We start from the raw sequence: 22,032 nt of genomic DNA on the forward strand, positions 1-22,032 counted from the left end.
TGGAAAGTTCTTCCCTTCTTGGGGGTTTGGATGAGGAGATAATTAGGCTGAGCTCTCCTTGAGATGAGAAAAAAAAGATCTTTGATGCACTTCAGGAATATGGGAGTATGTTGTAATATATGGTGGAGTATCTGTTGAGAAAGAAGCTTCATTCTTACCTAGTATCTTTGGAAGGAAGAAAGTACTAACAGAGATGGATCAAAACACTGAAGCCTTTTATCCCTGAACTCTAGGAAAAATAATGTTTGTATCAAATCAGAACCACTTCTACTTCAGGCCCTTTGAGATCCACAGAAGTAGTTCCTTGATTTCTGTCAGCTCCATAAAACTCACATAGTACTATGAAGACCACTCTGTTAACATCATCATATAACATTGCTGGTCTGTTTTACTCTATTGCCATTAAAATGCCATCAATACATGATCTTTGACTCTGTGGACTAATACATAAACATACATTAACATATACAAATAGATAATGAACTTTGTTTTAATAAGTTCTGAGCTCTCAGAGCAGTTCACTGTATTATGTACTTCACATTGTAGGAAGAGCAGCTTATTGAAGACTGTAAATAAAATGGTGCTTTTAAGTGGATATCCTAGAGAAGGCAGCACAGTGCCAACAAGAAAATCAAGAATACCAGTCTCACTGAGTGGTTGGGATCTACAGTAATAGCATTTAAAGACTCCCAGTGTACATTACGGCTTGATAAAACAATGGCTGTTGTGTCTATGAAGCTCCTGTGTGCTGGAGAAAGGTGAGAGAGTTGTTTGGAAGCATTTTAGGGGATATGTGTGCACATCCCCTAACAAAAAGGAAGCCAGCTAAAATTCCCCCAGATGTCCTGATGGATGGTGAAGGTGAGCAAGCAGAGTGGAAGAAATAAAATCCAAAGGCTCTCCCTTCTGCACTGAAACCCCCTTTTTCCTGCTGAAGGGAATACTACTCCCACCTTTGAATTCTTCAGAAAATCCCATATAAGTTTGTTGGTGAGTATAAATTTGCTGTGATTTTAATATTATGAGTTAGGGGAAGGAGTTGCTACAGAGAAATCAGTGCACCCTGAAGGAGAAAGCAAATTTCTGTTGTGCAGAGTTGTACCATGGGAGGGACTACAGGGGATGATTTCCCCAGTCAGACAGGAGGAGAAATAGCTGGCAGAGGAAGTCCAAGGGAAAGTAAATTGGATAAGAGAGGCAGGACAAAACATTGTTAATGAAAAATGGAACTGAGCTCAGGGGAAAGGAGGACGAATAATTTGTTTGTGGGAGGCATTTTAATTTTATAGTAACAGATGACAGTAAAATGAATTTGGAAGGCAGAAAGGAACTTCATGGAGACACAAGTCTCAGATGATGAGGAGAAACCAGTGACTTCCACAAAGAGAACATACGGTGGAAAATTTAAAGAAATTAGCAGAGTCATACATCTGAGAAGAGGAAAATGAAATGGGAAAAAAGAGGGAATTATGATGTAGAATTTAATGAAGAGGAAACAAAGAAAAGAGAACAGAGATAGGATGAGACAACATGAAGAAATCATACAGAAGGTACAGGAAGGGTAGAGATGAATCTTGCAGTCCTTGCTTAGGCAGAGCTTCTATTTAAATGTCCTTCACAAACAACCATAATTGTCTTTATAAGACACTTGTTGCTGGCGAGTAATGAACTGGTGATGATGAGATAAAAGGAAGAAGCTATAAAGAACACAAAAATCTACAGGAAAAAAAAGACAGGAAATAAATAAGAAGGAAATGCACTTTTTTAATTATTAGGAAACATTAAAGTAACTCTGTAAAATCATACAGAAAATATGACTAGAATGAAAAGTAAAAGGAATAAAAACAAGAAACATGGAACACTAAAGTTAGTGAAGTCCAATCCTTTCTCATAGCACTTCAGTAATTTCACTGATGTGAGGCAGCTGACTGTAAATAGTGTTACTCTTTTTACGGTAAGCCCAAATAATTATTTGCTGAAGTTATGTTGTGCTAAGCAATTCAATTAACAGAATAAGGCAGCTGAATATGCCTAGTTTTACATGAACTTTGCTATACTCAGCAACAATTTCTGGAATATGGCAAATCTCTACTCGACTCTTGGGCCTCTTCTGGAGGACTGGACTGCAGCTTTGGAACAAAAGAGGAAAAGGAAACGACAATATTCCTGATCAGGAGGCCACAAGTTGTTTCTTGCTGCCCTCATGCCAATGGGTTTCTTTTAGGACCACTGACCCACTGCAGGCCTCATCCCTCTAAAAGACTCTGAATGGACTTTGGCAGACACAAGATTTCCATGGTAGGCCTGTTCTACAAAGCTCTGCCAGCCAGTGTGGGAACTGGGACACTAAGGAGGTTTTATTCAATTATGGGCCATAGGCCTGACAAAGCGATGCTCCTGCCTTTCAGAGATCTGCGCCCAGACGCTAAATGGATTCTGCAAAGGAGCAAAACAGCCTATTTATTTCCCTATGTGCGCTCACAATTGTATGCAAATGGGATTTTAGCCACATGAAACCATTTTCCGTTTTGTGAAGATCAATTAAGTCTATTTGTGTAAAAAGATAGTATTACTCATGACAACAAAAAGCTATAAAGGATTCTGTCTGTCTTTTCATATTTCATTACACAGATGCTTTGATCTTTCCCTACTGAAACGACCATATTTTCTTCTTTCTTGTAAGCTTTTTCCACATTACTAGAGACCAGCAGGTAGCTCTCGTCTGCCCTGGAACATTGTCACTCACACGGCATCTCAAGCAGGGTTATGCATGCAGTGTTACCTCCGGTTGTGGTTGGCTACAGGCTCTTGAGATTATGCTGGACATCCATCAAGGACCATCGAGATGACTATTTTACTTCTGTCTGTGTGATAACACTATGTAAATGGCAGAAATGAGTTGGTTTGCCCCTTACGCTACTCAGCCTGTTGGTCTTGAATAGCTAGGGACTGGATGAAGCTGGAAACATAAATTTACAATACCACGATGTTTTATTTATGTGTTATCATTATTGGGCTTTTTTACAGGAGATCCCTATCAATAGCCTCTTCCTTTGGAGTGCTCTTAAGATCTGGGCCCCAGGCAATTAATTCCCAAGCACCAATGCCTTCCTCAGCCTGACTGTATGAAAAAAAGTTTATTTACTCAGAGCTGCCCACTTGATGCAATTGAGCTTTCTTCTTTTTTTTTGAGCAAGGGAGAAGCACCCCAACTATCTTCTTTGTGCCACCCATTATATCAGGTAGGGTATTGACTATGGCTAAATTTGCCTGGCATTTGCCATCGTAAGACAAATTTCAGGTAAACTACTTCTGAGAATGAGGCTAATAAAACACATTGTTCTGTCCAGGTTAAAAAGAAATAATAATTATGATTCCCTTTTTTTCTTTAGGAAATTTCAGTTTTCCTACAACTTGAAGTGTGGCCTTGACAGGTGTCAGGGAGACAGCTGCTAAGTCCATAATGGACTTGCCATCCCAAGTATAAATCTGTCTCCAACAAGTCCAAGCAGCTGAGCCTCTAAAGCTCATATCTACTCAGCAGGGATTTACTAGACCTCTGTGTGGAGTTTTCTTTAAGATTTTCTCTGTACTGAGGATGGTTGAGTCTAAGGCTGAAGTAGATGGAGAAGAATCTCCCCTCCTATGGTTGTGGCTCTGGTCTGCTTTGGGCCAGGACAGTAGTGAACACGGAGAGACTGACTCGCCTCTCTTCTTGGTGATCATTTTCCACAGTTCTCTCATGGCTTCCAGGGAGGGTGGGAGTGGTATCTGCATGATTTGGATGCAGAGGGGGAAAAAGTAACTTTGAGTCTGAAGTAAAATAAATGATAGAAGGGGAAAAAAAAAACTGAAGACAACTAAAGAGATAGGATTTGAGTTTAGAGTGGAGGGACAGAAAGCCTGACTCTGCAGAGAGTAGTAATCACTGTGATAGAGGAAAGAAAACAGGGAAAAAGAGGTGTCACTAGTGATAAAACAAGGTAGAAGAGGACAGAAGCTACTTAATAAAAAGGCCGGTAAAAGGGTCACAGACATGGTCTGGGGACAGAGACTGACTGGAAGCTGGAGGGGAAGTGACACGGGAAGAGCAGTTGAGGAACGATGGACTGTGAGGAAACAACTGCAGGGAGAAGGCAAGAGGAAAAAAAGCATGGAGGCAAAGGGAACACAGGTTGTGTGAACAACGGTGTAAGGAAGCAATGGGACTAGAACAGGATGAATGGTGGAAAGAGACAAGCCTGAGAGGAACAAGTAGCAAGTCTATGTTCATTAGTGTATCTCCACCCCTTCCCCAAATTGATGTTTCTGTGTCTTATACTTCTCTGATCTCAGCCAAATCCTTAAGCGTAGCATGTGTCTTGTTCCTTTACAGCAGGACCAACAAGCTGATAACACAAGCTATCAGCTTCTCCATCCATCCAACTGACAGAAGACCTCATATTTCTAACTATGAATATAAGCATTATCTCACCATATGACTGACTTATATTACTATTCTGCTTTTGGAACAACCTTGAAAATTATCCAAGGAAAAAATGAAACCAAAAGAACATCCTTAGAGTGGCACAAATAAACACTCGGAAGCTACAAGATGCTGGAGTTGCAGTAGTCTACAACACAGTGTAGCATAGTATTTGAGCCCCAGATTACAAGTTCTTTTTCCCCAGACCCCTGTCTTGTCCAGCACATAGGACAAATTGTGCTTCATTACAGAGGACTTGATTGATGCATTGCCTTTTTACATGCTCGGTGTGCAGCCCCAGACCTCTATTAAAACTCTTCAGCAAAGACATAGTTCTTCATCTCCTCTTGAGCTCTTCTGTTTTTTTTTTTTTTATAATCTTAATTTATTTTCTTGTGTTTCTACAAGATGAAGGTCTTCCCCTTCCCATTCACAGAGAAGTGGACAGATATTAAGGGAAAAAGGATTTTTGGGTACCCAGTCTAGGTCAAGTAGGAGATGATTTTTTAGACTGTGTGTTTAAATGGTTCTTTATACAGTTCCACATTGAAAGTGCACTTAAAATTGTAACTGTGAGTACCAGGTTCTTCTGTAAATTAAAGCCCAGAGTCTCAAGCTGGATATTGAAGGAGTACTTGTGAAAAATCAGTTTTAAGTGACTTGTCTGCCATTGCACTGGAATTTCGTGGCAGACAGAAAGCTTCAGCTCCACAGCCCTCTACTGCTTGAAGCAAGATCATCCTTCACCCTTTTACAGTTCCCTACCTCAATTGTTACACAATCTGGGGAACAGTTTAGTAAATCAGGTAGGGAGCAAACCCTGGGACAGCAGCCCGCCTATTGCATTAATAATTTTGATGCATCCCTAGAACAATTCCATTGGGAATGCACTGAAAGCAGGTTGAGAAAATTTTAATCACAACATGTATCATTATCATAAAATACATATTCTAAGAGGAATTGCATGCAGTTGAACAAGCAACTATTTTTCTAGCATCTCCTAACTTTTGATGGATTTATCCTGTGAACTTAAAAGAGCTTCTTCTGTTTTGCTTTTATTGTGTAGTGGGCTTATCCACGTGGGGAAATTGACTGGAGTAACTATTGTGGGGTAGAGTACCCCTCAACAGTTATTCTAGAATATTTTTTAATAAGAATGTCCACAAGAGAGGCTATTCTGGACTAGCTACTGAAAACTAATTTATTCTGCACAAGCTATTTTAGTAAATTTTCCCACACAGACAAGGGGTAACTATGTATTTTTAACATGAAGTCTCTTATTTGTGTTCTTCCTACAAGCTTGTCTACATGAAAAAAATTACTGGCAGAGCAATAGCAGTATATTTATATCACTATAATTATCTCTGTATCTATATGTTTTATGTACTTACAGATACCAATGCAGATATTTTTACTCCAGAATAAAAGTATTCACACTGGGAGTTATACCAGCATAATCTTGCCACTATAGCTCTGCTAGTAATTTCCCCATGTAAACAATCTCTGAAATAATCTAACCAAGATTTTTTCACATCTTCCCTTGCATGACAATTTCTCCAGGTCCTTCATAAGCTTGTATCAGTCATATATTTTACATCACCAATACAGTGTGAGCTAAAGTGTTTGTTTACTTGAAATATGTGCATGGAGTATCTTTGAACAAGATCATTCAGTACACTCAGATTTTTGCAGATGTGCAAAAACTGTTGATGCTTCTTAACTATACTTTTAACCTGTTGGTTTTGCTATGTAAAGGTGAAAGTTAATGCTGATAAGATAATAGTGAGGACTCTGAACTGCTGCTCAGGAGGTGAGCTGTTACAACCCTAACACTGAAACTCAGTTATTTCACTGCAACGTGCTTCTCTCTCCTCTCCCATATGTTATACTTCTTTCTTGTTTATATTCTGCACCTTTCCCTGGCAAGAAAGGTCTCTCACTCTAGATTTGTGTAGTGCTAGAGTTTGTAAAATGGTTTGCTACACAAACAAGCAGCCTAACCAAAAGTAGGAAGATGTGTCTGCCCACCAAATTCTGAGCAATGTAATTCATCATACTGACTGATTCAAAAACGTCTAATTTCCGAAGAACATAAACTGCATTTTATTTATAAGAATTGCCCTCATAAGTCAATTAATGACTGCTACTATTTTAACAACCATTTTTAGCACTGATTACAATTTCTCAAGTCATGTTTACCTTAAGCCCCATCCATGACAGCACTTAGCAGTTCTTACTGGTAAGAGTCACTCTCTACTTCGCAATATACAATCTACTATATAGTAAAAAAAAAGGGGGTGGGAGAAGCAGATCAGGAAACTCAGTAGTGAGGAGGACAAACAGAGGGGAGAATTAAGGAGAGCCAAGAAGCAATACTTACTGCTGACTAACTGGCCAACACTCAAAGCTGAAGAGGAGGAGGATGAGGAGGAAGAAGAGGAAGCCTGACGCACTGGGCTTTGAGACATAGATGCTTGACTGTGAGCCAAATGCAGGAGATTGGGTTGTGAGGCTGCTTGTCCCACTTGCGTCTGGGAGGGCTGATGGAGCTATATGTTAAAAAATGTAAAAATAGGTATTTAGAAAACGAAGCAGTGACAGGAAACTTTAATTGCACCATCTCACTCATCTACTTCTGGAGAACAAATCCCATAGAAGCATTAAATACAATGGACTTAGTTCAGGTGACAGTATTACAGCAGGAGCTCCTTCGAACTCTGATCTACCATTTTTTCCCAGTTTAATCAGAGACAATCTATTTAGAAACTAAGTACTTGTTTGAAATGGGTGACAGGAGACCTATGACATTCCCAGCAGCATTCTGATTTAATGAATACATGTCCTTACCTGTTTTCTGACTCATGAAGTCAGACTTTTATTTCCTACATAGATTTTCATACAAATCAGCACTGTTTCAGAGAGGTCCTTTCATACTGCAGGACCAGGGCCAAGAAGAGCAGGAATGGGGAAAAGAAGATAAAGTGGGGGAAAATCCCTTTCCTGCAGAAAGCAATAATTTGTTTTATGACATTAGATCTAGAAAACAAACCAAAATATTGACATCTTATTTCTCAATTGATAAATTGTCCTTGTCTAAAACATGTAGTAAACCTTCTGAACCCCATTCACATCAGGACTGTGTTGAGTCAGACAAATCTGAAAGTCCAGCAAGTACAGTAGATGCAAATGATACACTGTGATACATGAAACTGGCTTTACAATTTTTTTTTTTACAAATTTTACCACAGTGCAGACTTTGGTTGTTCACTAGGGGAAAGGAAAAAGCCATTAATCCCTTCTGCCTATAATAAGCTTTTATGCGGGACTGAAAATTAGGAAAACTCTCGGGTACTGATTTTCACATAAAACTCCCAGCATATGCGAAGGGCAGGCTCTCTACAGAATGAAGGTACGAAACAGACCTCACAGATTTGAATTGGCTTCCAGTGGTCCAATACAGCCCTTTCAGAGCCTACTATACAGTAACATAGTCCTGATACACTCAGGTGACAGCTACTTATCGTACCTTTATTTTATGTCAATTCTTGATATTGATCAAGAAATATTGCAAAAATTTACTAAAAGGCTCCACTTTTAAGTGACAGCTGTTATCTGTGCTCTCAGAAAGGAGGAAAGATAAAAGCCTATTTGGCCTTGCTTGAAGTCAGTCATTTAAATCTGTTTCTTGAATTCTAAGGAGTATGAATTTTTCTCTTTTGATATTTAACTGAACAAATAACTTCAGAAAAGCAACTGAATTGATTACTAATACTGAAATTATATATAATATGCTCCCAGAGCACATAGAAATTACTGATGCTAAGCAGACAGCAATTTATATGGCATAGTAGATAAAGGTATCTGATCACATTCAAGACGACACTTTTCTGTGTAATACAATTTTAATGACATTATTCCCATTATGTGTCTGTTTAAGAATGGGAAAAAATTACAATTCTTTTTACTACCTTACTTTTTGGAATGATATACCACAAAACGAGGTAAAAAAACTTGAGTTACCCTTTAATAATAATAAAAATTATTTATCTGTCCAGTTTGAGCCTATTCTAACTTCCCTAGGGATCAAGAAACAAAACAATTTTATTATCTCGAGGAGGTTTTTTGTGATCAAGCACATTTTTTAAAAAAAGAAAACTGTCCCTTTATCAAAGGGATAATAGTTGAGAAACTGATGGAAAGGTTTCCAGATTTCAGACTCATGCAAGCATGGGGCATCTTTAAAAAATGTCACTAAGGGCTGGATTTTAACTAATAGAGAACTTCCAACCCATAATGTCTACTTTTCTAATATCTGATCCTAGGGGAGCAGTTCACTAGGAGGGCCGGCCTCCTCCAAATGCTGCAGAAACAGGCTGCCTGTTCATTACACCCACATCACTCCAGTTTGCAGCTTTCAGAAACAGGCAGGGGTTTGGGCTCTGGGTCTGTTGTCTAAGGGAACCTCCGGCAAAACTAAAGATTTCAGCCTAGAAAAGTGTTGTATTCAGACGAGCTAGATGCTTTCGCACTATCTGGAACGGTCTTAAAGATGTCAGTGCTTATCTGCAAGGATGGAGGAGCAAATGTGGTAGCTATCTTTAAAAAGAAAGATCTGCAAAATTATAGTCCAGTCAACTAAATTTCAACCTGTGGAAAAGTGCTGAAGAAAATAATCAAACAATTTGTAAGCACCCGCAAGAAAACAAGGTAGCAACAGACAACATGGATTGTTAGGAACAAACTGTGTCAAACCAATCTGATCTCCCTCTAAGACAGGGTAATTGGCCTTGCGGACAGGGAAAAAGCAGTAGGTGGTTTGACTTTACAAGTCTCTCAACACCCCCTTGTGTGACATTCTTTATAACCTAGGGAAACATAGTTTAGGTGAAATTGCTGCAGAGTGAATGCAAAAGCAGTTGGAAAACAAAACCAAGAGGATAGATATCTATCTGTGGAAACACAAGCGTGCATGTATGGTGATTCACAGAAGCCTGTCCTTCTTCTGCACTTCTCAATATTTTCTTAATGACCTAGATGATGGAGAAGAGAACATGCTTACTAAATTTACATGCCGATTATATGCTGGTAGGGACTTTTGATAGGTTAGAATACAGGACTAGGATTCAAAATTATCCTTTCACTTTGAACATACCAACAGCAATGCTGGGGTGGTGCAAAAGCAAAGCAAAGGCAACTCCCACACCAAGCTGTGTGAGTGGGAGTGATGTCTGCAGTGCATGTGAAGAATCTCCTTTTCTAAAAAGCACTGGAAAGACCTCTCCAGAGGGGGCACAGCTAGATGCCGCACTTCAGAAAAAATCTGCACCAACTGGAGGAGAATAATTAGAGTGGCTGAAGGCCTGGGAGTTAACTGAGGCGTATGAAGACACCTGGAATAAACTAGTCATCTTTAATCTAAAAAAGGGGAAATTGAGGGGGATACGATGCCTGCCTCAAATACAGGCAGAACTAATGAAAAGAGGAGAGAATGATTCTCAGGGAGGGGTTTCAAGGCAGCCAGCATGGCTTTGACAAGGGCAAATCCTGCCTGACCAACCTAGTGGCCTTCTAAATGAAGTAACTATCAGTGGACAAAGTAAGGGCTATGGATGTTGTTTATATGAATTTCTGTAAAGACTTTGGCACGGTGTCCGCAACATCCTTCTCTTTAATTTGGAGAGGTTTGAATTTGATGGGTTGACTGTTTGGTGGATGAGGAATTGGCTGCATGGTTGCACCCAGAGAGTAACAGTCAATGGCGCAATGTCTGGATGGACACCAGTGACAAGTGGTGTCCCTCAGGGGTCTGTACTGGGACAGTACAGTTTAATATCTTAATCAATGACACAGACAGTGGGATCGAGTGCACCCTCAGCAAGACTGCAAATGACACCAAGCTGAGTGGAGCAGCTGACACACCTGAGGGATGTGACACCATCCAGAGGGACCTGGACAAGCTGGAGTAGCGGGCCCATGCGAATCTCATGAGGTTCAACAAGACCAAGTGCAGGGTCCTGCACCTGGGTTGGGGCAACCCCCAGTATCAATACAGGCTGGGGGATGCAGGGATTGAGAGCAGCCCTGCAGAGAAGGACATGGGGGTACTGGTGGGTGGAAGATTGGACATGAGCCAGCAATGTACACTTGCAGCCCAGAAGGCTGATCGTATCTTGGGCTGCATCAAAAGGAGCGTGGCCAGCAAGCAGGTCGAGGGAGATGATTCTGCCCCTCTGCTCTGCTCTGGCGAGACCCCACATGGAGTCCTCAGTATAGGAAAGACATGGACCTGTTGGAGAGGGGCCAGAGAAGGCCACCAAGATGATCAGAGGGCTGGAACAGCTCTGCTGTGAGGACAGGCTGAGAGAGCTGGAGCTGTTCAGCCTGAAGAAGAGAAGTCTCCAGGGAGACCTTATTGTGGCCTTTCAGTACTTAAAAGGGGCCTATAAGAAAGATGGGGACCCGTTATGACAGGACAAGAGGTAATGGTTTTAAACTAAAAGAGGGGAGATTCAAGCTAGATATGAGGAAGAATTTTTTTTTTACAATGAGGGTGGTAAAATACTGGAACAGGTAAAATACTGGCCCAGGTTGCCCAGAGAGGTGGTGGATGCCTCTTCCCTGGAAACATTCCAGGCCAGGCTGGATGGGGCTCTGAGCAACCTGATCTAGTTGAAGATGTCCCTGCTTATTGCATGGCAGTTGGACGAGATGACCTTTGAAGGTCCCTTCCAACCCAAACTATTATATGATTCTACAATTCTCTTACATTTAATAGTAGAATGAGGCGCAATAACCTGGAAGATTCAAATTAGGTGCTGCTAAAAGCTGTCTAACATGGCCATGAAGCACTGGCATAAATTGCTGGGGGAACCTGTGGAGTTCCTATGAGAGTGCTTAGGAGCAAGTTAGACAAATACTGGAATGGCTGCTCTGCATGAGAACAACAGAGGGGACTGGATAATCTCTTGAACCTTGACCTTCCAGCCTCAAATTTTATGATTCGATGCTATTTCCCATCAATGTTTCTCAGGGAGAAATACATGGTAATGCAAGACACAGATGGCAAATCCAACATTTCCCAGTCATGCTACCCATGAACACTTTGACTGTTGAACATGTACACAATAAACTTGATGCTTCCAGGAAGCACCAGAATGAGAGGGGATTCTGCATTTTTCAGCTGTGCGTACAAAGTACGTACACAGGTGCAGCCACTATGTAGCACATACACGGTATGCTAGTTAAGTCTAGGAAATGTGTAATTCTCTGTACATGTATTGCAAAATGCATTTGCAAGTATATTTTTGAAATAACTGTGATGCCCAGAAGCTTGGCAGTTTTCTTGTCTGACGTCCATAAATCTTTGGACAAGTGTAAGAAATTTTCAGAATTTGGTGGGCAAAAAAAGAATATGGCTCGTGAAGTCCGGGTGCACAGCGATGTTAGATGTAACAACAGTACGTAAGGGATATTTACAGATTGTTGGTTTCTAACTCACTGCTTGTGAGGAAAAAGGGAGCAGTGGTGTTGGAAAGGCTGAAGAGTCACCTTAAGGCCTGACCAGGGGCTGAGGGAGGATTCCATCTTTACCTCCCTACATAATTTCCAGCACACCCCCAGTTTTATAGACGTGACAGTTAAGCTGTAAATGTCCTGCTTAAAGAACAATGATAGTTATCTATGTCATGAAATTGCATTAAAATACTCTATCTCTTTTCATCCACTATAATTTCCACTCCAGAAATAGCCTTAAGGAGAGGCGACGATTAGATTATGAATTAGATTCTAGATGACAGAATCCATTCGAACTTGCAATAGCTGACTTTTCCCCATTTTGGACATGTACATATGATATGAATTATATTTATGACTGTTGTGCATTTTCCATCCAAAGACAGAAGGAGGCACAGAAATTACAGAAGCAGTTGCTCTAAGTGCCATTCTGTGTAGGTGGATATAGTAGACATGCCGAGAATGATGACCATATGCAACACAGATCAGTATCTGGCAGGAATATATGTATGCACACTATGGCTAGAGGAATACGAGAAGCATAAAGTGCAGCTTAATACTTTATAAGAATAAACTGAAAAATGCGAAGGCCTGATTCTTATTTCTTTTACATCAGTGTTACATGGTGAAGGTAGTACTTATTGATAATTGCAGAGGTGAAGAATGAATTAGGTAAATTCTGTTCTTAAATTATGTGTGCAGGATATTCTGCCCTTGGGGTGGTTGACTGGAGTCTTGTATTAAGGTCTCATTAAGAGATCAGGGATGTTGTTGCCTGCATCCAGAAAGTTACATGATAGTGGTAGAGTAACAAGATATTTTGCGTATGCTGAGGCAAGACAAAGAAGCGGAAATAAATAAAAACTTTTGAGAGACTACTGCCCTGTATCATGACAGAACTGCTACTGGTTCTACAGAGAGTCTGGACAAATAGCAAGGGCAAAATATGGCCCTAATGGAAGGAAGAAGAAAGTAATGGGTTTAAATTGCAGTAAGGGAGGGTAGGGTCAGACATCAGGGAGACCTTTCTAATGCCAAGGAGAGTGGCCTAGGCTGCCTGGGGATGTCAGGGAACCTCCATCACTGAAGGTTTTTAAGAACAGGTTAGACAAACATCTGTCAAGAATGACACAGGGACAGTTGATCCTGCCTGGGGCAGGGGGGATGGACTACATGACCTCTTCGGGTCCTTTACAGTCCCATTTTTCTATAATTCAGTGAAAAGGAAATCTGAGAGATGAGGAAACACAACAAATTAGAGATGACAGAGGTGAAAAAGACAAATATAACAAAAAGGGCAGAAGAGATGAAACTCAGAGGAGTGGCATAGAGAGCAAGATTAAACAATTCCCTTTATGACACAAATAAAGATTTTCAATTTTTTCTGATATCACTCAGTTCTTCCTGAAAAATATGGACTTAGATCTAGTAAAGACTAAAGTCCATGGAAGGTGCTGAAAAATAAACACCTTGACGTAAAAAGACATTCCCAAACGCTTTGAAATGCCATGATAACGCCTTGCAGAAGCAGTAGTTTAAGTGTTCTGTGCTTCCATTTTTCCTGTAAATGCAGTTCTCTGCTCCAACTACATTTCCTAAAATGTGCATTACATTTATTTTTGAGAAAGAGCGGTGGTTTGCTATGGCCCCTCCATGGTTTGAGAGCACCATGGCAGAGGATGTTTGTTGTCAAACTGACTCATACTGCATGGCCAGGCGTGGATTTCAAAAATGTTTTCTTACATCTTCCAGCACATAGAAAGAACAAGTTATTATGCATATCCAGTGCTTCATGGCAAATTGCTTTCACAGTCAACTCTGCCAGGATACTTCCCAAATATCTTGCTCCCATCACCCTAATTTAGCTTACTCAACTAAATTCAAGTAAGTGATTATGTGAATCTGAAAGCTATTTGATGCTTATTAAGTATCTTCTCAGTGAAGTCTAATATAGCATAGTATATATAATATAAAGGACCTCGTTACATGCTTAGACTGACAGAATAGGTACATTTGAAATCTAGCATAGAAAAGCTCTTTGGCTTCACACAGGCTGTGCATGCACTCAGCTCAAAATGAAGACAACAGCAAAGAAGTGCTGGTGTGCTGTGGACGTAACTGCGGGTAGGACTTTGATAGCAACTGCTGAAGTTCTTCCAAAGCCTTTCTGTGGGATCAGAACTACTTTCAAAGCACACGCTATGATTGAAGGTCTCTCAGCTCACTAAACGAGGGCGAGGACACCACCAGGCCTCTATAGAAGATATAATTTTATATGCAAGTCAACTGCATCAGTCATCTTTCTGACCCCCATCAGGAATGATATAATGTCAATATTACAGTAAGACTTAAAGGTGTAGGTAAGTGCATAACTCAAATGTAACAGTAACAGTGAACAGTGCTTTACTCTCTCTATGCCTCAATTCCTTAGAATTACACAAGCAGTGTAGTGATATTTTCCTATTCCCAGTGGTGTGCTGCAGTTATATTGGCTTTTTTTGAGATGCCCTATTCCTGCAAGTGGAGATGCCACAAAAAAAGCCTGCTCAGGAATAGACGTAATTCACAAGTCAAGCGTTCATGCTGTGGCAAGCAAATTCTGATGTAGGCCCTTGTATTGGTAAAAAGTCTGGTAATCTTGACTACCAAAAATCTAGTAATTTTATCCATGGATGAAATGTAATTATGCCACACTGATGGTAAAGAAAAGGAGAAAGAAATGAGAAAAAATGTCACCATCATCAATGAAAGTCATATAAAAGGCAAAAGAAAAACAAAGTTGGATTGAAACAATACAGTTTAGTTGTTATATTCAGACACAGAGAAGGAAAAGTGCATTTCTCATTAAATAAGACAGCATCAAAGCAATAAAATCATTGCAGAGAGAAAATGATTGCGAGCTGGTTAGAATTTAATGGGAGAGGATACCAAGAGCTTGCATGGAATTGTGATAATGAGATGGTAGGGTGTATGTGGTAGGTCAAGATTGCAGAAAAGAAAATGCCTGGCATGAAATTTGGAAAGCAGATGTACAAGAATGACCATCAGAGAGGTGTCTGTGTCTTTTCAACAGTTAATCTGGAGCATGACAGCCAATGACAACGATGATGGGGAACTGACTACGTAAGAAAATGCTGCCTGGTAGCTTGTTTTATTGTGTCGGAGTTGGCAGGAGCCCAAAGCTGGTACTACTACAAGACACGATGAAATATGAAAAGTTCTGGCAGGCAGTGTAGATAAAACAAGACTGAGGACAACTGGCACTACGGGCCTGATTTAATGAATCTAGCAGGTAGAAGGAAAGAGCCAGACAGCTGCAAGAAGGGAAGCTGCTTGATGAGGTACACTGGAGAACAATATAACGTGTAGAAGTTGCTTCTGTGTGGGGAAGCAAATAGTTACGAAAACATCAACTATTAGGAAAGCTGTTTAAGGAATTCATAAAGAAGAATGTGTTTTGAACCCCAGTGATAATGGGTAGCTGCATTCTTCTTACCTAATTTCACTCATCTAAGAATTAATTGTCTATCCTAAAATAGCTGCCCTAGCCACCTCTCACATCAATGGAGACAATAGATACCTTAATATACGTATTAGATATTCAACCTACCTAAACATTGTTTTATTTTGACAGCTTGAGTTGCCCATTAGACATGGATATGTCTCCTTGCCTATGAATCTTTATCTCTACAGGAAATCTTGTGAATGAGCTTCCACCAGATACCTAACTACTCTGTGACTAAATTAAGCAAGGTGAATCCTTTCCTAAATTTCCTAAGACTCCAATTCATGGTTCAAGTTCTTCTGTCAGTTGTGTTGGTGTTAACACATGTTAAAGATGTAAAAGAAAACCTTTGATATGAAATAACAAGGTTTTCATATCTGATAGCAAATACCAATGCTAACAAGTTGTCACAATAACCTCATCTGTTCTTAAAAAGAACCAAAAACCAAAAAACAACCAGTGCATTCAGCCATGCGACCTGACAAAATCCTTCCAAGTGTCATGGAGGAATTGCAGAAGTTGCAGTTACAAAGTACTCTTCTATTATGAGATATAAACATCTTAAAAAAGCAAGAAACATACAATTAGGGAATAAATCTTCCTTTTTCAAGAAGGGAGATTACAAGTATAGATCAAGGGATTTATATGATTTTTTTTTAGTGGTTTTAGCAGGCAGCAAGAAAAGACGCTGAACAATGGTGAAGTTGAATCAGCAGGAGGAACATGAGAATTTCTTAAGTTAGTAGAGAATACCATGAACAACTTAGAGATCCTGTTTACAGCACACCGGGGGAGCATTATGACAGAAGAAATACAGAGTAGATAGGTAGAAAGTCATTCGCACTAAAAGGAACCATTTTAGTGACTTACATGGTAACAATCAGGGAAGCAAAGATATATCACGGTGGATACATCTGGTTATTGAAAAACCTGCTCAATGAGCAGAGATTGTCAGAAAAAAGCGGTATATTAGGCTGTATTGAGATAAAGACAGAAAATAATGCTGAAAATATTATAATGTTATTATGTGAAACAGTGAGGCGTCCACACTGTGGTCATGGCATTCAGTTCTGATCACAAAATCTCAAAGAGATTAGTGTGGAAATTGAAATGGCTGGGAGATGTGCATTAAAAATTATTAAAGGCAAAGAAAAACTTAGGAACAGAGATAAAAAGGACACAGACTGCAATAGGAGTGCAATCAGCTGCCTGCTTTAGAAATCCATTACAATTTTTAGGAGAATTCTCGGCATGTGCATAGATGCTGCTGCTTAGATTAGCAAAACCTTGGGAAACAGTGAAAACACCAAAGCTTTAACTACCTGGTGTAATTTAAAGAGGAGCAAATCTTACTGTGGGTAACATCTATTTACTCTTAAAAACTAGAGGAATAGGATTACAATGGAATTACTTGTGTACATTAAAAAGTAACCTATTTACCACACAGAAGAAGCAGCACTGCTTTACACTACATGGAAGTAATCTGTGAACTCGTTTCCATGAGGAGACATCGAGGTTTTAGTCTGTCAAGTTTGAAAAAGTTGTATGAATAAATAACTCATGTAGTCTGCGTAAGTAAAGCCAACTAAAAACTGTATCTGAGGCATTTAAGTCTTCAGGCTTCAGGCGAAAAGGAAGCACTAGCTTGCATTACTTAGTGACTGGAACAGGCTACACAGGTTCAATTATTGTGACTCAGCTAACAAGCAGCAGCTTACTATCATTGCTTGCAATCACCTCTCTTTCTCCTGCAATACTTCGTTTCCAAGAAAGTGACAAGTTGAAAGTTAAACTAGGATCACTACAACAGGAACATTTTATTACATTATTTATTTCCTCATTTATTTCTCTGTGACATTCTCAAAACTTTTCCCGAACTTGTCTTGTACTTTTATTTCCTTCTTCTGAAGATTCTGTCATCAATTTACGAGACACCAAATGCAGTGTGACACTATTTTCAAAAATATTTTGATTTCCTGCTGAGCCCTCTGAGTTTGAGCACTTGGATCTTCTGAAAACATGGTTTTAAACTTATAATTAAATATGCTATCACTAGCCAAACACTACAGTTTGGCAAAGTCTCTATCCAGGCAATATGGTAAATTCAGAATTTCCTTATAGCTTCTTTATTCACTTATATTCCTTATAGCTACCTTATTCGCTATTCAAATGATACAGCGTTTTGTATAGTACTAGCTCAATCGCTTTTGACTTTCCATCGGCATTATTCATATGAGGAATCTGGCTCTCATACCTCTTTTCTGCTCCCACTGAAATCAATGGCAAAATTTCCCCCGACTTCTTCCAGTAAAAGCAGAAAAGCCAGTAGAGGGAGCACAAATACACAGAAAGAATTTTCTGCAGTCCCTATAAAAATGAAAATGTGTACTACTTTTTCATGTAGTATTTATATTATGCCCCCTTTCCCCCATGAAAAACACTGTCTTGATCAGGTGCAAGTAAGGAGGCTCTGTCTTGTTTGGTGGCCCTTCCTGCAAGCCGTGGGACCTCAGGACTCTGCGTGAGTGGCACAGACTGGATGCCCCAAAACTGATCTTGCAAAATCATGTTTTCTACTCACACAGCACTGCTTGGCAGACCAGCACAATATGGGGAACATCTCTGGCTGTGAACACAACCAGAGCTCTGCTGACTGACAGTCTGTGCTGGCTGACTGTTCTGAGAACCGCATGTGGACACACAGGTTGGATGAACTAGCACAATAAGGCACAATGGGGCTGAAAAGTGACTTTCCACCTGGATCCCCTGCTCTCATTCAGCAAGCTGCAGCCTTCAGCAGCAGTTTGCCCCTTTATGTGAGCCCAGTGCCACTTGCCTTGAAGAGAAATATCACACTTTTGCCCACAGATACCACTGGCAGATGATGCCTGGAAGAGGTTGCTGTGCTGCAGGACTCAGAAGGTGCATTGCTCTGTGGCTGAGAAGGTCTCAGGGAATAATACAAGACGTCTATCCTCCTCTTTGCTTCTAAACTTCATCTCAGAATTGCTATGCTTCTTGAGAGCTTCCCCCGTAAAGGAGGGAAAGACTTAATCTCTTCAGGGGACCGACCCAAAACCAAACACACCACCTCACACACCCCCAGTAAACCAAATGTAAACGTCTGAGTTTCTTATTCCGTTGTCAGGCTTTCCAGTGCTGTAGAACACAGAGCCTGCCCTCCCATCTATCCCACTTCGTTTATAACCACGTACATGCAACAACTGCAAAAGCACTTGCCGGTACTTTAAGTCTGCTCCCATTAAATAAAATAGAGTTAGATAAATGACAAGTGCTTTGGAAAATGCCTCTGCTAGGTACCACAGAGAACAGGATCGAACAAGGAGAGTGTAACCATTTGGATGTGACACATTTTCAAAACAAACAAAAAAGTCACCCTAGAGATCAATTGGCTCTACCTTTAAATTTAAAAAAAAAATAAAAAAAATCATCAATTTGGAGATCAGGGGCTCTGGGATTCTCAGAAACACATAGAAGGCTGTTACCTGCAACTGGAGATGTAGGCAGGACTAGCAAACAAGCACTGCCAGCAGTAGCAATGCTAAGCTGAACATTTAAGTGAGTGACACTTTGATAAGTACCTTTTTGGTAATCACATTTGATGTCTTTTCTATCCTCAACTTCCTCTCTTTCAGAGAAAAAAGTTGCCCCTACAATTCTTTGCTCTATGGATGTACACAAAACTAATGAATTTTACTTCAGAGTACTATAAAAATAACTACAGAAATCTTTTTGGACCTCACTGAAGTTGCTGCTCCCATCCTGAAGTCTGTGAACTACTCAGTGCCTTAGAGTGAATGAAAATTTCCCTAAAAATATTTTGTCTGTGCAAATATGCACAGTTGTATCTGATTTTCCAGTGAAGAAGACTAATAAGTTTTTATATCTTTCTTTGTTTTGTCTGCACATATCAAAACATTTCAAACCCCAGTCTACTGGGTGACCACTACGGAAGGAACTGAACTTCATAGGCCAGATGAGCCGTTCCTGTCTCATATTCCTACTGCACTTTTGCTGCAGAAAATTTCCCTATCTTGACCTTTAAAATGAAAAGAAAAAAAGAATAACTGGGTAATCCCTGAATTTATAAATAAATCATATAATATGACATTATAACAACATATATGGTAAGCATTAATATACTATGTACAACAGAATTCAATTTTGCTTAGTAAAAATGGGAAAGAAGTGGGAGTTTTTAGAAAGACCATGAGAGATCTGCGAGAAGACTTCTGTGCCTCTGTTTTGATAATCGTTCAGGCTACAGACGCTTTACCTGCTGGCCTGGCTTGAGCGGCGATAGTGTGATTCCCTGGGTATTGATCACTGGGAGTATCTGGTTGCCGATGACGGTAGCGATGATCTGACCCTGGGCATTGGTCAATAACTGTGGAGTTATCGGCTGCACCTGAAGTCCCTGAGCTCCACCTGCCGCCTGGCTGGAGGGGACTGGGTTAGGCATCAGGGGAATTGTTCCAATAATCTGCAAAAAACAACACAGAAAGGGAAGCTGTACACATGCCATATATACTTGGCACACATAATTACTTGTTTTATGCATGTTAAATCAAACTTAGGTGAAATAAGCACAGAGAGATGAACATAACAGGCTGAGGGTAGAAAACAACTGCTCCTTTACTGAGGTGATGAGGACTTTCAAACTCATTTGTCGTGTCATATATCACCTGTACATTTTACCACCATCCACTGTCATCCCCAAAAAAATTGCTGTGGCGAGAGTGTAGGAAACAAATGCTGGGCCATGCTCTGGCCCCTGGATGATGCTTTGTTCCCACCTCTCATTTTAACAGAGAGTGAAACACATGCAAATATCAGCCCTGTTTGGCTTGCTTTCTACAACTCATCTGTACAATGTTATTAACTGTGAACTGATGTGCTTATGTAATTATCCTTGATTTACTGATACATAGTACTCTAGATCATAGAATCATTTTGGCTGGAAGAAACCCTGAAGATCATCAAGTCCGACTATAACCTAACTCTAGTGCTAAGCCATGTCCCTAAGAGCCCCATCTATATGCCTTTTAAACAATTCCAGGGATGGTGACTCCACCGCTTCCCTGAGCAGCCTGTCCCACTGCTTCACAACCCTTTCAGTGAATAAATATTTCCTAATATCCAATCTGAACTTTCCCTGGTGCAACTTGAGGCCATTTCCTCTCATCCTATAACTTGCTAATTGGGAGAAGAGACCAACCCCCTCCATGCTACAACCTCCATTCAGGCAGTTGTAGACAGTGATAAGGTCTCCCCTCAGCCTCCTTTTCTCCAGGCTGAACAGCCCCAGTGCCCTCAAGATGACCACTTATGACTCCCATGCAATCTCAAGGAGGAACAAAGAGAAACTGGTGCCTTTCAGAACATGGCTTATTAAGATACATTCATAAAAATGCAGTTGCTTTGGGATGAGAATTAAGTAGTACAACGCATCAGGAGGGCTGCTGTTAGATAAAACATTTTAGCTAACATTTCTGGGACAAATACTAGCTGAAAGAGACACTTTTGACATCTCAGATTTGAGAATACAGTGATTTCCTCAAATGTGAATGTGCATGTAAAACTAATATTAGGATGAAATGTCAAATAGATACTGAAAGAAAGCTTGTCAGTCAATAAGCTGCTTGACTGAAGAAAGTTACTCTGTTGGAAAACTCCTTTTACATGTAGAGCATTGGAAACAAACTTTGATGTAACTTTGAATAAAACCAAATGAAGCTAGAGTCATAGGATTATTGCAACAGGAAAAGTGAAAAAAAAACCAAACCAACACAAAACCAAAACTCAAAACACCTCTCTATTTCCTTCACCGCCTCTCCTCTGACTTTATCACAGCTCCCCAAAAACATCTGTCCCATTATAAGGCTTCCAGTATTCCCTCTCCAGAAGCCCTGCTTCTTCCTCTTTATCCCTAACATCCACCACACTGAATGTCCCTTTGGTCTTCCTCCAGTATGACCACAATTGCCCTGTGTCTATTATCACATAAATGGACTACTAGTGTAGACCTACCTTGTTGCTGAGAAATAGGGTGGATTATGAGTTGTGCCTCTTTTTGCTCGGTAGGGATAGTAAAAGGGTAGTTTTCCTCAGTCTATCTGCTGATTCTCATTAATAATCTTGTAAAATCTCTTTCTTTCTGATAAATTTTGTTGAAAGTGGTCAGCTGTTTCAAAACCTTTGGGTAGGTATGGAGAAATGGATGGATGGATGGATGGATGGATGGATGGATGGATGGATGGATGGATGGACAGAAAGAGGGAGAGAAGGATAGACAGCACTAGCCATAAGATTTGTTTCCTCGACAAAACAGACTAAAGTGTTTCTAATGAAACTTAAAAGCAAATTTGTCTCCAAACCAAATATACACTATTCCTACTGATTTAAACTATTAGTTTATATTATACCAATGGGAAATGTACAATATAGTGTAAAATTAGTTCTAAAATGATTGTTTAGTGAAAACATCTGTGGTTTTGTGGACAGACAATTAAATTTCTGGGAGTGCAAA

General features: G+C 40.1%; 1 protein-coding gene across 3 annotated transcripts in view; it reads right to left on the minus strand.

Annotated features, from left to right (window-relative positions):
* Positions 1 to 22,032, minus strand: part of POU6F2 (POU class 6 homeobox 2) — a 305,926-nt gene that overhangs the window by 6,544 nt on the left and 277,350 nt on the right. For all 3 annotated transcript variants that reach the window (XM_021291174.2, XM_065052010.1, XM_065052011.1), the window contains exons 7-8: positions 19,780 to 19,986; positions 6,846 to 7,014 (exon numbers count right to left, since the gene is read on the minus strand). In XM_021291174.2, coding sequence (XP_021146849.2) covers positions 6,846 to 7,014; positions 19,780 to 19,986 — 376 coding nt within the window. The remainder of the gene's footprint in view (positions 1 to 6,845; positions 7,015 to 19,779; positions 19,987 to 22,032) is intronic.

This window comes from Columba livia, chromosome 2, assembly GCF_036013475.1.
Source record: "Columba livia isolate bColLiv1 breed racing homer chromosome 2, bColLiv1.pat.W.v2, whole genome shotgun sequence".
In the NCBI taxonomy this organism is placed as follows: Eukaryota; Metazoa; Chordata; class Aves; order Columbiformes; family Columbidae; genus Columba; species Columba livia.